Genomic DNA, 16,968 nt, shown 5'->3' with positions numbered 1-16,968 from the left:
AGATGGTTGCGGTGCGTACTTAGTAGATTTGCATGTTTGATGTGCGGGAGATGACGGCTTCTGTTTTCTCTGTAATGAAAGAGGAGAGTTTAACTGCTTCTCTAAGTGTTATTCATAACGTTGCCTCCTAAACTAATTGTTTTATATGTGGATGGATGCCTTAGCTCTCTCACTGTTTCACAGGTAGCTAAATATACCTCCTAGTTCATAGCAGTGGGAACACACAGAAGGCGCTTAAAATACTCGCTTCATTTTAATTCTAATGATGATGAGAAATCTAATGATGGCAAAGAAAAGTATAAGCTCCAGTTGGGCCCCTATGATAAGGCGCCTGATAAGCGTGAGGGATGAGAATCAGAGTTGGCAAAAGACAAAAGCCACAAGGAAGAGAAATCCACCAGGACGCTCCTTCTTGTCCGGTAACCTAAGGGTTAAGACCAACGACAACGAGCCATCACTGTTTCCTAGAGAGGCCCCAGCGAGCCCGCTGGGGGAGATGGGGGTACTTCCTGTTTCTGTCTTCCGGGTTTGAGAGGTTAGGAACGTGGCTTGGTGGGGTCAGATGCAGAGGGGACGCTTAATTCCGGGACGGCTGGGCTTGCTGGGGGTGCGGGGCGCCTTGTGTGTAACCCCCAGCACAGTGAGTTCCTTCTCGGGTGGAAGGGAGCCGAGGGCTGCGGGCCAGAGGAATGAAGCTGCGCCGCCCAGGAGAGGGATGTCAGTCCCGGAGAGGGATGCGGTTGCTGTGAGGGGCGAAGGCCCAGCCAGCATCTCTCGTTGCACGGGCAACCGCGCCAGCCTCGCCTGCGGGGTCCCTTGAAGAACCGTGTCGACTGGAGATGATCTGCTCCCCTGGAGCTCACCCCGTAGTGCACCCCCGCCTGTGCTCCCTGCCAGCGCTTCTTAAAGCTAAGCTTCAGGCAGTGCATTTTCTTTGGAAGTCTTTTTAATCCAAAGCACCGCCCCATCGTAATCACCTCTTTGCTCTAGGAGAGTGAAAACAGCCTTTCTCTGTTGAGTGACATTTTTTAAAAATTATTTTAATTTTTTTTTGGCTGTGTTGAGTCTTCATTGCTGAGGGCGGGCTTTCTCTAGTTGCGGCCAGTGGGGGCTACTCTTAATTGCAGCGTGCGGGCTTCTCATTGCGTTGGCTTCTCTTGTTGCAGAGCACGAGCTCTGGGCGTGTGGGCTTCAGGAGTTGCAGCACGCGGGCTCAGTAGTTGTGGCTCGCAGGTTCAGTAGTTGTGGCTCGCAGGCTTAGTTGCTCCGCAGCATGTGGGATCTTCACGGACCAGGGCTTGAACCCGTGTCCCCTGCATTGGCAGGCGGATTTGTAACCACTGAGCCACCAGGGAAGTCCCTGGAATGACATATTAAGGACAGCCTCTTAATACCATTTATGGCCTTGAGTTTGCTACCCTTTTGCTGAGAAGAACCTGAGGGCTCTTCTGTTACCAAAATTAATAGTTTCTTAGCAGGGAGAATGGTAGCATGGGTATCTGTTACCCAGACTCTTGCTTCTTTTGTAAAGACTTTGATAGAAATACGTAGTTCAGACGGCAAGACACATTACTCCATTTGAACAACTTTCCTTTTTTTTTTTTGCATTCAGGTATATGTTTTTTTCCCCCACTTAAACACTGGGCATATTTGTAATTTAGACAAGTTTCTTTTAGACTGAGGGTGCTTAGAGAATGTCAGCTTCCTTTGGCATAAGGTCTAGGGATGTGAATTGGCTTTCTAAAAACACAGTCAATATAGGAATTCCCTGGTGGTCCAGTGGTTAGGGCTTGGCGATTTCACTGCTGGGGCCAGGTGTGGGGAGTGGTGGTGGAAGTCAATATATTCCAAAATAAAGGTCCTGATCATTTGCAGGTTGGGGTTATGCCCAGCTCTGCTTTCTGCTCTAGTTGTTTACTGTATCAGATAAGAATGTTGAAGTCAGTGTCCAAACAGGTTTGGGACTGAATCCTGCTCTACTACTTTCTGGTTGTGTGTCCTTGGGAAAGTTTCGTAATGTCTATTTTGTTCACCTACAGCATGCTGGTATCTGTTTATACACTTCAGAGGGCTGTTGTAAGAATTGAATGAGACACGTGTAAGGTATTTAGTTCACTGCATGCCACATAATAGGCAGTAATAGGGTGAAAATTATAAGTACACCATCTTTTGTTTTCCATATGTGTGCCTTCTTTTAAGCTCCCATTTTTCCTGAATTGTGCTATTCTTTATATCCTGAAATGCCAAGTCCATGTATAACTGCCTTCCAGTGAAAGGTCACATTTCTAGTCCCATAAAGTAGCTCAGGGATTGTAGTTGGGTCCAGAAGATAAAGTTTAGGCTGAAAAGGATATTGTGATTATGATAGAGAGGAAGAGGCAAGGAAGAGTTTCCTCATTGGCCTCCCTTTTATGTTTAGAGATTATTGGTTATAGTTATTCTAGCCCTACCTTGTCTTAATTTCTTGTTACTAGTTAAGTAAATCCTAACTTTCTTTTGAAATTGACTTCAAAGGTTTCATCCTTCTGTCAAGGACCCACTTATTCTTTGTAAACTAAACAGGGTGCTTTCTCTTTAGCTGCTTCTTATACCTGCATATTGATTCCTTAATGTCTTATTATTGGTGCCTTTTCCAAAAAACTACTTCATTTTTTCAATTAAAAGTGTTTCTAAATTCCAAGTGGACAGTGAGTATTGGTATTCATTCTGTTTTTGAAGCTTGATCCTCAGACTTTAATGTGAAGGTTTAATTTTTAAATTATTTCCCTAGGAAAGGTAAATCAGGTAAACTCGTAATTCTAAATACCTGCATCTGAGATAAGATTTTCTAAAAGGATTTCTAAGGCCCATGTTTCTTATTTTTAGTATGGTCCACAGAACATTCTATGCTTACAGTTGTTATGTTGCGGTAGTTGGTGAGGAAGGAAGAAGGAGAAATGTTAACAAATGCCTTCAAGCATAACCTGTTTCCTTCCACAGGATTTCTGATCCCTAACCTGTGACCATTGTGATGGAACAAGAGCAAAAACTGTTGGTCTCAGATTCTAATGGCTTCACAGAGAGGGAGAGTTTGAAAAGCACTTTTACAGGTGAGGGATCAAAAAGATCTGAATCCTTTGGAAATTCGTTATACAATGTGCTGTAGAATGTGTAGAAAGATCAGGGCATTAGAATGAGACAGACTTTAATTTGATTCCCTACTCTGTCACTTCCAAGCTATGAAAACTCCTACAGCCTCAGTTTTCTCATCCTTAAGAAAAGTGAATAATAATATCTGTCTCACGTATTTTTTAGGATTAATGATACACTATATGTAAAGTTACTGTTCTTGCTAAGTAGTGGGTATCATTGTTATTTCTATGTTTGCTTAGGTTTAAAAAGAAATTTTTTAAATTATTTTATTTTTGGCTGCATTGGGTCTTTGTTGTGGCGCACGGGCTTTCTCTAGTTGCGGCGAGTGGGGGCTACTTTTCATTGCATTGCATGGGCTTCTCATTGTGGTGGCTTCTCTTGTTGCAGAGCACGGGCCCTAGTCGTGCAGGCTTAAGTAGTTGTGGTGCACGGGCTTAGTTGCTCCATGGCATGTGGAATCTTCCCAGACCAGGGCTCGAACCTGTGTCCCCTGCATTGGCAGGCGGATTCTTAACCACTGCACCGCCAGGGAAGCCCCTGTTAACATGCTCAGATTTTAACTAAGGTTTTATCTAGTTTTCACCTCAGATAGTGTTCTATTCATCTTCTCCCTTACTTTTTTCTATTAAGTCTTTATTTTTAGCTTGACATCCCTTGTGGCAATCGGTGAGAACTATTCAGATACCTCATTAGTGTTGTTGTAAGTACAAAACGTTCGTCTACTTGATGAACACATAGAGTAAAAGAATTAAAACTAGCTATAAAAACTTTTTTTCATATAAAATAGTTTACGAGGTTTGAGTTTGTTATTCCCTCTCTTTCACCATGATTCAGAATTTCTTTCCCGTGGCAGAGACTAGCGAATGTGTTTAGACTATTTGTTTATTCTTGCAGGAGATGAAAGTAAGAATAATTTGGAAACTGTTCAACACAGTAACTCTAAGGCAGATAAAGAGAGAGCCTCAAAATGGTCTAAAAGTGATGGCCCACAAAATTGTAAGCATGAGGACACACAAAAAATGCCATTGACATGGTCCCAGGGACGTGAAACTGAGTGTGATGATTCCTGTGAGAATGATGGCAACTTGGAGAATCAGGGAAATTCTACAGGAAAAGAGGAGGAAAAACCCAATCACTGGGAATGGGACCCAGGACAACATACCAGGGCTGCCATCCAGCAGACTTCATCCTTTGGGGACAAACCTTACAAATGTTCTGAATGTTGGAAAAGCTTCAATAATAGTTCTCATCTTCGAACTCACCAGAGGACCCACTCAGGAGAAAAACCTTATAAATGTTCTGAGTGTGGGAAATGCTTCAGTAACAGCTCTCACCTGATTCAGCATCTGAGAACACACACAGGCGAGAAGCCCTACCAGTGTGGTGAATGTGGGAAAAGCTTCAGCAACACCTCCCATCTTATTATCCATGAAAGAACTCACACGGGAGAGAAACCCTATAAATGTCCTGAGTGTGGGAAGAGTTTCAGTAGCAGCTCTCACCTTATTCAGCATCACAGATCACATACAGGTGAAAAACCATATGAATGTCCGGTTTGTGGGAAATGCTTCAGCCACAGTTATGTCCTAGTAGAACATCAGAGGACCCACACTGGAGAAAAACCTTATAAGTGCCCCGACTGTGGGAAGAATTTTAGTCAGAGTTCTAGTCTGATTCGCCACCAGCGGACACACACAGGTGAGAAGCCCTACAAATGTCCTGAGTGTGGAAAAAGCTTTGGTTGCAATTCTACTCTAATAAAGCATCAGAGAATACATACAGGAGAAAAACCCTATCAGTGTACAGAATGTGGGAAGAATTTCAGTCGAAGTTCAAACCTTATTACACACCGGAAGATGCACACAGGTGAGAAATCCTGTGAAACGTCTGAATATGAAGAAAGTTTGAGTCAGAACTGCAGTGTGATAGACGAATGCAGAATCCAGCCAGGAGAGAAACCATATAAATGTTGTGAATGTGGAAAGAGTTTTGGCCTTAGCTCCCACCTCATAAGACATCAGAGAACACATACAGGAGAAAAACCTTACAGATGTTCTGAGTGTTGGAAAACTTTTAGTCAGAGTTCCACCCTGGTGATTCACCAAAGGACGCACACAGGAGAGAAACCTTATAAATGTCCTGACTGTGGTGAGTGCTTCAGTCAAAGCTTTAACCTTATCAGGCATCGGAGGACCCACATAGGAGAAAAACCTTACAAATGTACTGACTGTGAGAAATGCTTCAGCAGAAGTGCCTACCTCATTCAGCATCAGAAAATTCATATAGAAAAGTCTTCTGTGTCTCCTGAAGTTGAAGATTTTCCTCATGAATGGACTTGGAAAAACTGTTCTGGGGAAATGACTCTTATCTCTTCATTTTCAGTCCCAAATTCATCTCCCTCCTGAGTCCCAAAGTCTGTTTTGGTTTTTTTCCCCTTTCTTTTCTTATCGGAGCATTACAATTAAGGTGTTCTCTGATCACAGGGTTATAAAATTTCTTTGGTTTGTTTGCCAAAACATTTGGGAAAAGTCAACCTCCCACCTTAGAGGTTGGGAAGACCCAGATCATCGGGTCATCGGATCTGCCCAGTGAGAGATACTGCCAATGATGGAGAGAAAGAAGAATATTTTTTATTTAAGGTAAGATAGGAATAGCTTCAAAGAAAAACATGGAGAGAAATCCTGGGAGTCTGAAGATGAGATTGTCATTGAATTTCCTTATTTCCTGTTGCCTGATTGGGTAGCAGCAAATCATTTCTGTCCTCGGGGATTTACCCAGAGAAAGGTTCATTTTGAACAAATAATGTGATTTCCTGGCTATTTTGTTGGGTCTTAAGGAAGAAAAGACTAATTTTTTTTTCTAATGTGTTTTTATTTGCTGAAAATTAACTTTTACAGTATCTGGAACTGCACTGCCTGGTACAATAGCCACTAGCCACGTATGGATATTTAAGTTTAAATTGAAATGAAATTTAAAATTGACTTCCGTAGTCACACAAACCACTTGCTGAGTGTTCAGTAGCCACACATGACTGGTGGATGCTGTATTAAATATCACAAATAGTTCTTTCAAGATCATCATTCTTGACAGATCTAGTTCCTATAAGACTGTAAGAAATGTGCTCTGGGGTTTCTGCTCTCCAAGAGGAATTTCAATATAGACTAGAAATGGTATAGAGTTGTTTTTATTTTTTTAATTTTGGCCACGCTGTGTGGCTTGTGGGATCTTAATTCCCTGACCAGGGATTGAACCTGCGTCCTCGGCAGTGGAAGTGTGGAATCCTAACCACTGGACTTCCAGGGAATTCCCTGGGATAGAGTTTTGAAGGTACTCAGTCCAAAAATTGGCTATTCTGATGATTGTATGTTTTATATTCAGCCATCTCAGTCATCTAGTGACATGATCCCATTGTCTCGGCCAAAGCCAGATTAGGACGTAGGATTCTTGAATTCTATTTTAAGGTTTCCTGTCAAATGGTCCTTTCCCCTCAGTTTTACTATTCTGTAAGTCCTCATCAGATCAGAAACTGGGTTCTTTTTCTAATAATTAACTCACTGAGTCTGAGCCAGTGTCCAGGGACAGTTTGCCATTGGAGCCCCAAATTCCTTAGTTCCAGCCTTGACAATTTTCTTTTGCCCTTTGGCTTATGTGGTGTGTGGATCTGGTAACTGAGACATAATCCTCCCTGCTCGTCTGTCCAATGGGAATGGTGCTTTGTAAAGTATTAAGATATTCCCTATGCCCCCACCTCCAGTTCTTCCTGCAGTGCAAAAGGTAGATGTACAGGATGGTCAGGACTTGCCTAGGATTTCATCTTTTTTTTGGAGTCAAAAATATATTTTATGAAGAATAGGTAGAGATGCATATTAGGAATGTGGAGCCAGAAGGGGCCAATTACAGCTGCTGCAAAGGGCTATAGATCACTGGTGGGTAGCTGAATTGCATGGGGATTATTTCTTTTGTGATTGTGGTGCCCCTGATACTGGTGAGGCAATTGTGTCTTTCTATATTGTGATAGGATTTTAAAATGAAGCAAAAGCTAACAATTAAAAGTATTCAAGAAGTCTTTGGGGGTGATTTTCTGCTTTCAGAAAGGGGGAGAATGTTATTGGGCATCATTGGCTTTAATGTGACCCTTACCTAAGCATACTTTTACCTATGTATGTTACGTAGTATTACGCAAATTGTCTTAAACTCTAATATCTGAGGATAAGTGTTCATAGTATTTTTTACCACAGACAACTGAGTTTGATTAATGTTTGATAAGAGTTTGATTAACGATGAGTTGCAAGGCAGTAGCTGATGAGGTGGTGCTCAATCATCGATCCCAGTATGTATGGCAAGTAACCACTCTGAACCCGTTTCCTCATCTGTAAAGCAGAGATAATGCCTAGCTTGTGGGGTTTCGGTAAGGGTTAAATAAATGTCTGTAAAGCAGCTAGCCCAGTGCTTAAAATATAATGGGTCTAAATAAATGGTAATTGTTTATTATTAATGGAAACAAATTGAAAAATATCCTCCACACATTTCAGAAGCAGCAATACAGCCCCAAGCTTTCCTACTTGGGGATTCTTTGTGACAAACCTCAGGAACTCTGAGGAATAAGGTAGTATAAAAACACAAGACTGTATTGTGTTTTAAGTTTGCAGACTGTTGAAAACACTTTTATTTGATTCAGCTAATTGAATTTTCTTGTTATTCATGAAACAAAGGATTCAGTTTAAGTCAGGAAAGAACAAAACAGCAAGTTCAATTTCAGTTAATTTGCATCTGGAAGAGATTAACAATTGGTACAATTTATGTCTTATCACCATCCCTACACTATGTTTTATGACTGCCCACAATTATATAAAACCCACTCCACAAACCTCAAATGTCTGTAGGAGCATAGGCATTCACATTTTAGATGGGTTAAGATGGGCTTTATTAGTAAAACAATTTGTCAAGCATCATTGTCTCTTTGGATTAAAAATTAGGAAAGCAGAAGAGAGATTTGTCACTTACAATGGAGAATTTAACATAGTCAAATTTAATCCTATTTGATGCCTTTGCCTCACTTTCATTCATCAGCAAATACATTCTTTGTTTAGTTCCCAAAGAAGTAAATATTCTGTATTCTCTATTTTTCTTGCCAGCACAAAGGATTCAACACCTGATTAAATAAAGCATTCTTTTTTACAAGTGAGGTGTTTCATAGTTTCTTTTTAATTAAAAAGAAGACTCCTTCCTGTATTCATTTTTTCGTACTCACAGTGAGGGTTTGTGTATTTTTTCCCTACAGTGGAGTGGGGAAATTCAAGTTAATGCATATATTCACAAATGTAGCAGGGAACTCACTCCCCAGCTGCTTTATAGCCTACAAGGAGGTATGCAAACGTATGTCTCTGTTAAGTACCTGAGATAAAAGTTTACTTCCATCATTCTAAGCCATTGAAGTTTGATCTACCAAATGGTCTTCTCCTTGGTGCTGTAGAAGTTTCCTTATTGACGGTGAGAGGTAGTAGAGTATGGTATGTGACAATTGCTCCTTATACATTAGTCCCACATATTCACCTTTGCCCATCTCTCAGTTTCTGGTAATCATTGTAGTGATAAGACTCATTGCTTTTTATTCTGTATTTGAGTTTGTGTAATTCCTTTCAAGCAGCATAATCATTCATTCAACGAAAATTTACCTGATGCCTAATATGTGTCTAGCAGAGGTCAAACGACAGTAGGAGGGACAGATGTAAGGATAGATTAATAGTAGGAAAATGTGCAGCTTTTCAGATGACTCCTTTCTCCTTGCCAACTCCTAAATTATGTTTATTATGCTGAACCCTCCATCTTCAGATTTAATAATTTGATAATCTGAGGAACTAGAGGTAACTGTAGATTAAAGTGGGTTAGGTCTGCTCTGAAAATGCAAGCTTGGTGAAGTTTGACACAATACTTTGCACATAGTGGTGCTCAATAGTTACTGAGTGGGTGTCATGTGCTTATATGTTTTATGGTAACGTCCAAGAGTATGTCCTTCCAGGATGGGTGTTTCTACTAGACTGTCAACTCCTTGAGTCAGAGAATGGACTTCATTTTTTGTAATCCCAGAGCCTGACAAAAAGCCTGGCATGTGAAATGTTTGTTGGTTTTGGTTGAAGGGTATTCACCAATGGATAAAGTCTACTGGATTAGGCTGTATAGTCTCAGTGTCCCCCTGGGCCCTATAACACCATTGCTTGCCCAGTCCACAGAGGCTGGGGCTGACTTGGAAATGAAAGTGACTGTCCTAGGAAGCTGGGCCTATCCTCACACTAATGCTAGAGGACCCTAAAATGTCCCAATTGTTCAGAATCCTATGGAAGTAAGACCCTGGGCTTTTGGTTCAGACTGTCTAGGAGGGGTTTAAAACTTGTTTCAAATTCATGTTTCAGTCACTTACTAGCTTTGTACTGTGTACTCACCTTGTAAGATTTGGTAAGCAGTGAATGAGGTGAGATACCTGACATAGAATAGGTGCTAAGGAAATGTTTTTCTTCCCTGTTCACCCTCATTTGCTCATAATTTTGCCAAGTGTAGGCTCTAGGCATGGAAATGTTCAATCGTTTTTCGGATTGATTGTTTCTATGTTTCTAAAATAAAGATATTAAGAACATTTAGTTCACGGCTTTGTTGTGAGGGTCAGTGAGATAATATATATAATATGCTTAGCATTGCTGATACCTAGTAATCACTCAATATTAGCTATTGTTACCATCATAAAGTGGCTCGAGACCACAATGGGTCTTTGGATTATCTTTGAAGTTAACCTCAGAGACAATCAAGTCAAGGCTAAGGATGGTCCAAATGCTTGCTTGTAAAGATAACAGATGGAAACAAAATCTTGGTAATCATGACATAGTGGACACGTAGTCACTTACAAGCAGAGGTAGCTTATGGGTGCTAAGATAGCTAGCTTGCTGATCTAACATTGCTTAATTGGTAAAATCAGTAGATATTCTGGGATCTGACACAGTGAGGGAGGAAGTGGAAGCTTTGGTTGAAAAGGGATCATGATTAATTTTGACCCATGCTAAGTCATATGGATAAATGGTCAGATTAAAGAAAATATTGACTAGACTGACAAACACAGGTGAGAAAAATTTCCCCTTAAAAATAGCTTACTTTCTGATCATTAAATTGTACTTCTTTGTATATTTTACAATTAGCAAGTATTAATGTAGGAAATACATAAAAGTATGAAGACCAAAATACAAATGACCCATAATCAATTTCCCCAGAGATCATTCACCATGGAAGTTCTGGAATCTCCCAGTAACCTCTTTTCTGAGCATGTATCTGAATAAATATTTTTACAAAATGGATAATATGGACTATGTATATAGCATTGTCTTATTTTTTCCTAATCATATAATTTTCCAACTAATTGTTTTAAGTTAGTTATGAGGTTTTTAATGGCTTGATAATATTACACTGAATGATGTACCATAACAATTTAAGTGTTCTGACGTATGTTTATATTGTTTCCTGTAATTTGCTATTAAAAATAACACTTTTTTGAATAGGTTTTTTTTGGCTGTTTTTGTTTTGGTATTGTGGTTGTGATTGTTTGGTTTTGCTTTTTTGCTTTTTGTTGGTGTACAAATCTTACTGTCCATCTCCTTTCTTAGAGTGAATTCCTAGAAGTAAGATTATTGAGTCAAAGGGCATAAAAGTTTTTAAAGGTATATTACTTCATTGCTTTTCAGAAATGTGTATCAATTTAAATTGCCCCAATGAAATAATTTTGTTAAACATCTTATGGAGCTAATGGGGGAGATAAACATGTAATTCAAGACAAATACATCTAATTGATGAAAACCTTTTTTTAAGGCAGCTTCTTTGGATATGGATAATCTTTTTCCTTTTTTTTTTTTTTCTCATCCCTCTTACCCTGTCTTGGGTTAGGATCAGCTGAGACTCACTTTGGGTTGAAACACTTTAAGAACTGCTTGGCAATATGAAACTGGAAATCAATTACAAGAAGAAAACTGGAAAAATAAAAACACCTCACAAACACATGGAGACTAGAAACATGCTACTAAACAATCAGTGGGTCAACAAAGAAATCAAAGAGACAGATGAAAATGGAAACACAACTTTCTGAAATCTATGGGACACAGCAAAGGCAGTTCTAAGGGAGAAGTTCATAAAGATACAGGTCTACCTCAAGAAACAAGAAAAATATCAATCTAAATTAACATTAAAGGAACTAGAAGAAGAGTAAGCAAAGCCTAAAGTTAGTAGAAGGAAGGAAATAATAAAGATCAGAGTGGAAATAGATGAAATAGAGACTAATAAAACAATAGAAAAGATCAATGAAACTAAGACTCGGTTCTTTGAAAAGAAACGAACTTGACATGTCTTTAGCAAGGCTCATCAAGAAAAAGAGAGAGCCTAAATAAATAAAATCAGAAATGAATGAGGAGAAATTACAACCAATACCACAGAAATACAAAGGATCATAACAGAATTCCTTGAACAATTATATGCCAACAAATTAGACAACAAAGAAGAAATGGATAAATCTCTGGAAATATATAATCTTCCAAGACTGACTCATGAGGAAATAGAAAATCTTAATAGACCAATTACTAGTAATGAAATTGAATCAGTAATATAAAAACATCCAACAAGCAAAAGTCCAGGTCCAGATGGCTTCAAAGGTGAATTCTACCAAACATTTAAAGAAGAGCTATTACCTATCCTTCTCAAATTATTACAGAAAATTGAAGAGGAAGGAATATTTCCAAACTCATAGTACAAGGCCAGCATTACCCTGATACCAAAACCAAAGACATAACAAAAAAAGAAAATTACAGGGTAATATCCCTGATGAACATGGATGCAAAAATCCTCAACAAAGGGACTTCCCTGGTGGTGCAGTGGTTAAGGATCCACCTTCCAATGCAAGGGATGTGGGTTTGATCACTGGTCAGGGAACTAGATCCCACATGCATGCCGCAACTAAGAGTTTGCAAGCCACAACTAAGGAGCCCACTGGCCTCAATTAAGGAGCACATGTGCCACAATGAATGAGCCAGTGAGCCTCAACTAAGGAGACCGCCTGCTGCAACTAAGAAATAAATAAAATAATTTTTAAAAATCCTCTACAAAATATTAGCAAACCAAATTCAACAATACTTTAAAAAGATCATACACCACGATCAAGTGGGATTCATTACAGTGATGCAAGAGTGGTTTAACATCCACAAGTCAGTCAACATGATACATCACATTAAGAAAACAAAGGATAAAAATCATGTGATCACCTCAATAGATGCAGAAAAAGCATCTGAAAAAATTTAACATCCATTTATGATAAAAACAAAGTGGATATGGAGGGAACATACCTCAACATAATAAAGGCCATACGTGACAGACCCACAGCTAACATCATACTCAACAGTGAAAAGCTGAAAGCTTTAAGAGCAGGAAGGCGACAAGAATGCCCATGCTCATCACTTTTTATTAAACATAATGTTACAAGTCCTAGCCACAGCAAATAGTCAAGAAAAAAAAAAAGACATCCAGATTGGAAAGGAAAAAGTAAAACTGTCACTATTTGCAGAAGACATAATACTATATACAGAAAACCCCAAAGACCCCACCAAAAAAACTATTAGAACTAGTAAATGAATTCTGTAAAGTTGCAGGATACAGTATTAATATACTGAAATCTATTGCATTTCTATGCACTAATAACAAACTATCAGAAAGAGAAATTAAGAAAATCCCATTTATAATTGCATCGAAAAGAATAAAATACCTAGGAATAAATTTAACCAAGGAGGTGAAAGACCTATGCTCTCAAAATTATAATGAGGAAAGAAAGGTAACACAAATAAATGGAAAGATATACCATGCTCATGTATTGGAAGAATCAATATCAATAAAATGTCCATACTACCCAAAGCAATCTACAAATTCAATGCAATCCCTATCAAAATACCAATGGCATTTTTCACAGTAGTAGAACAAATAATCCTAAAATTTCTGTGGAACCACAAAAGACCCCAAATAGCCAAGCAATCTTGAGAAAGAAGAGCAAAGTTGGAGGTATCATGCTCCCAGACCTGAAACTGTACCACAAATTTATAGTAATCAAAACAGGATGGTACTGGCACTAGAACAGGCACATAGATCAATGAAACAGAATAGAGAGCCCAGAAATTAACCCACACCCATATGGTCAATTAATCTATGACAAAGGAAGCAAGAATATACAATGGGGAAAAGACAGTCTCTTTGATAAATAGTGTTAGGAAAACAAGACAGCTACATGCAAAAGAATGAAATTGGACCTCTTTGTTACACCATACACAAAAAAGAAAACAAATGGATTAAAGACTTAAAGGTACAAACTGAACCCATGAAACTCCATGAAGAAAACATAGTAATCTCTTTGACCTTGGTCTTAGCAATATATTTTTTAAAAATATGCCTCCTTAGGCAAGGGCAACAAAGTAAAAATTTAAAAATGGGACTACAGCAAACTAAAAAGCTTTAGCACAGAAAAGGAAACCACCAACAAAACAAAAAGGCAAACTCCTGAATGGGAGAAGATACTTGCAAATGATATATTTGATAAGGGGTTGATATCCAAAGTATACAAAGAACTCATACATCTCAACATCAAAAAAACAACAGCCCAATTAAAAAAAAGGGGCACAGGACCTGAATAGACATTTTTTCTGAAGAAGGCATACAGATAGCCAGCAGGCACATGAAAAGATGTTCAGTATCACTAATCATTAGGGTAATGCAAATCAAAACCACAATGAGATATCTCCTCACACCTGTTAGAATGGCTATTATCAAAAAGACAAGAAACAAATGTTGGTGAGGATGTGGAGAAAAAGGAACACTTGTGCACTGTTGGTGGGAGTGTAAATTGGTGCAGCCACTGTGGAAAATAGTGTGGAAGTTCCTCAATAAACTAAAAATAGAACTACCATGTAACCAGCAATTCAACTTCTGGGTATTTATCCCAAGAAAATGAAAAGATTTTCATCAGGGGCTTTGATTTGCCTGAACAGGAGAACTGCTTGAACCTTTATTGAAGCCATTTTGGTTTGCATAAGCAACCAGTCAAAGAGTTTGCCCAGAAGCTGGGCAAATCTGTGCAGAAGATCAAGAGTTTCACCAAGTCCTTGGATTTGCTGCAAATGACAAGATTTCATTCTTTTTTTTATGGCTGAGTAATATTCCATTGCATATATACCACATCTTTATCCATTCACCTATCAATGGACCCTTAGGTTGCTTCCATATCTTGGCTATTGTAAATAGTGCTGCAGTGAACATAGGGGTACATATATCTTTTCAAATTAGTATTTTCATTTTTCTGGATGGATCTGGAGGGTATTATGCTAAGTGAAATATAGGCATACTTCATTTTATTGTGCTTCACAGATAATTGCATTTTTTACTAATTGAATATTTGTGGCAACCCTTCATCAAGCAAATCTATCATCACCATTATTTCAACAGCATTTTCTCCCTTCATGTCACTGTGTCACATTTTGGTAATTCTCACAATATTTCAAACTTTTTCACTATTAATATATTTGTTTTGGTCATCTGTGATCTTTGATGTTACTGTTGCAGAAAGACTACAGAGGTGATTAAATGATGGAATGAAAAGACCAAATGTGCTTTTTGTTTGTTTTAAAGGTTAACTGAATATTTACCTTAAAGGAGAAAAAAAATGCATTCTAGTCAAACATTCCTAGATTCCTAAGCCAGATTTCCTGGGCTTGGGTTCAGGCTCTGGTATGTATTAGCTGTGTTATCAGTTCTCTGTACCTCAGTTTCCTTGTTTGTAAAATGGGGCTAAAAATAGTATCTGCCTGATAGTGTGGTTGTGAGGACAAAATTAGCTAATGTACGAAAAAAAGTTTTAGAATGCTGCGCATACTATAAAAGTGTCAGCTCTTGTCATGATTACGAAAGTATTATTACTTTCTGCCAGTAAGTGGGTGATTTTGTGTCATATTTCGTTGCCTTCGCTTCAGGCTTGAGTGACAGATTTTTGCTTTGGAATAAGTGCAGCCAGGCCAACATTCAAACATACTTAAGTGATGGTTATATAGCATTTAATTCAGTTCAGAAAGTATAGGCATTTAGGACGTGCCTTATGCTAGGTATCACAAATGCTCTTCTTGCCCCCAGTTTGGAAGTGTATCTTTGACCGTACACACATGAAGAAAGTGACTTTCAAAGGATTAAAAAGTTATCTACTTAGGGAATTCCTTGGTGGTCCAGTGGTTAGGACTCTGCACTTCCACTCCAGGGTGCATGGGTTGGATCCCTGTTCAGGGAACTAAGATCCTGCGTGCCGTGGACAAAAAAAAAAAAAAAAAGTTACCTACTTAATATGAAAAAAATCCTCTTATGATAATCTCTAGTACAGGGAAATCAAGTAACAATCATCCTGGTGATAGTTGTATTCTCTTCTACAAGAGTCAGCTGACCAAGCCGTCTGTCATTTTAGCAGTATAGGAACTCACAGATACCAACAAGCAGTTTATTGAAGAATTATCTTCAGGAAAACAATTTCCTACACGTTAAATTGATTTTCTTTTCTTGAGTTGTTTTTAATTTGATGTGTATTTCAAGCAGCTGAATTTGTTGATACCAGTGAGGAATGTCAAGGAAAAAATCAAAGTCTTGGTTTTATAATGGAGAAAAGTTAAAGAAGTTATTGATTGAGAGTATTGGGGGGCTTCACTGGTGGCGCAGTGGTTGAGAGTCCGCCTGCCGATGCTAGGGGACACGGGTTCGTGCCCCGGTCCGGGAAGACCCCACATGCCGCGGAGCGGCTGGGCCCGTGAGCTATGGCCGCTGGGCCTGCGCGTCCGGAGCCTGTGCTCCGCAACGGGAGAGGCCACAACAGTGAGAGGCCCGCGTATCGCAAAAGAAAAAGTATTGGGGAAACACAAGATTGGAGACCAGGAGTTTAACTTTTGGTTTCATCACTTATAAACTGATTTGGCCAAGCCACTTAACCTCTTTGTTTCATATTTGTTATTTTTTAAATCACAGTGGTTTTGAGTGTCTAATGATGCCTGTGAAAGCGTTTTGACACATAATTATTTCATTAGCAGATAAAACATAATATTTGGGGTAAAAAATGATAAGTACTACACTTACATAAATCAGTAAACTGCAAGGAACTTTAAATTTCATGAAGACCTTGCCCTCTCCCTTCAGAGGTTGACTGATTTTACTTGTGCAAGGTCACAAAGCTGGTTAGTGGCAGCCAGAATATAGGTCTCCTGATACTAGTCACCTGGCCTTCCTACTACACCACTGTCATTCATCATTCATTCATTCATTTTTATGGCCGATAAATTAAACGCAAAATATTGTGCCAGGTGCTGTGGGTGATTCTGATTTATCAGACAGATCCTCCTTCTCTCAAGGAACATAGGAGCTAGTGGGGTAATAACCGTAAGTGTATAGTCAGAGATTGGGATGATAAGGTATGAATAAACTCTTATGTGACCTGGTGAGGATCAATGGAGACTTGGTAGAAGAGATGACAATTCAGCCATGCTCCAAATGGCAGAAAGGATTTGTACATAAGTCTTAGGGTTTAAAATAGGCAGTCCGGGGTTACAATAAGGTGAGCAAAGGCCTCAGTAAATTCTAGGAAGTTTCATTTTTTCATAACAAGGGCCATCTCTCACCCTGAGAATCGTGTAGATTTTATTGTTCCCTCCAGAATGCTTGCCCTGGAAACAATTTATGTAACTTGCCTGGTGGCCTTGCTTGATTCACTCCAGGACGAGTGAAGGGCTGCTTCCCGTCTCCATG

At 39.1% G+C, this 16,968-nt stretch overlaps 1 protein-coding gene across 2 annotated transcripts; it reads left to right on the top strand.

Annotated features, from left to right (window-relative positions):
• Positions 1-2,827: 2,827 nt before the first annotated feature.
• On the top strand, positions 2,828-11,297 carry ZNF572 (zinc finger protein 572). 2 transcript variants are annotated; one of them, XR_003793478.1, is made up of 3 exons: positions 2,828-3,089; positions 4,027-5,771; positions 11,056-11,297. XR_003793478.1 is itself a non-coding variant. In XM_029222477.1 (2 exons), the coding sequence occupies exons 1-2, from the start codon at positions 3,011-3,013 to the stop codon at positions 5,535-5,537; spliced, it is 1,590 nt and encodes a 529-aa protein (XP_029078310.1). In that variant the 5' UTR covers positions 2,828-3,010; the 3' UTR covers positions 5,538-6,267. The 2 variants fall into 2 exon arrangements, 1 of the variants encoding a protein (XP_029078310.1); XM_029222477.1 differs by lacking the exon at positions 11,056-11,297 and having other exon boundaries at positions 4,027-6,267.
• Positions 11,298-16,968: the final 5,671 nt, after the last annotated feature.

The sequence above is a fragment of the Monodon monoceros genome, unplaced genomic scaffold (genome assembly GCF_005190385.1).
Source record: "Monodon monoceros isolate NGI ecotype Baffin Bay Population unplaced genomic scaffold, NGI_Narwhal_1 Super_Scaffold_14, whole genome shotgun sequence".
NCBI classification, from domain to species: domain Eukaryota; kingdom Metazoa; phylum Chordata; class Mammalia; order Artiodactyla; family Monodontidae; genus Monodon; species Monodon monoceros.
Note: the sequence above shows the minus strand (reverse complement) of the source record. Positions and strands in the feature narration are given on the sequence as shown.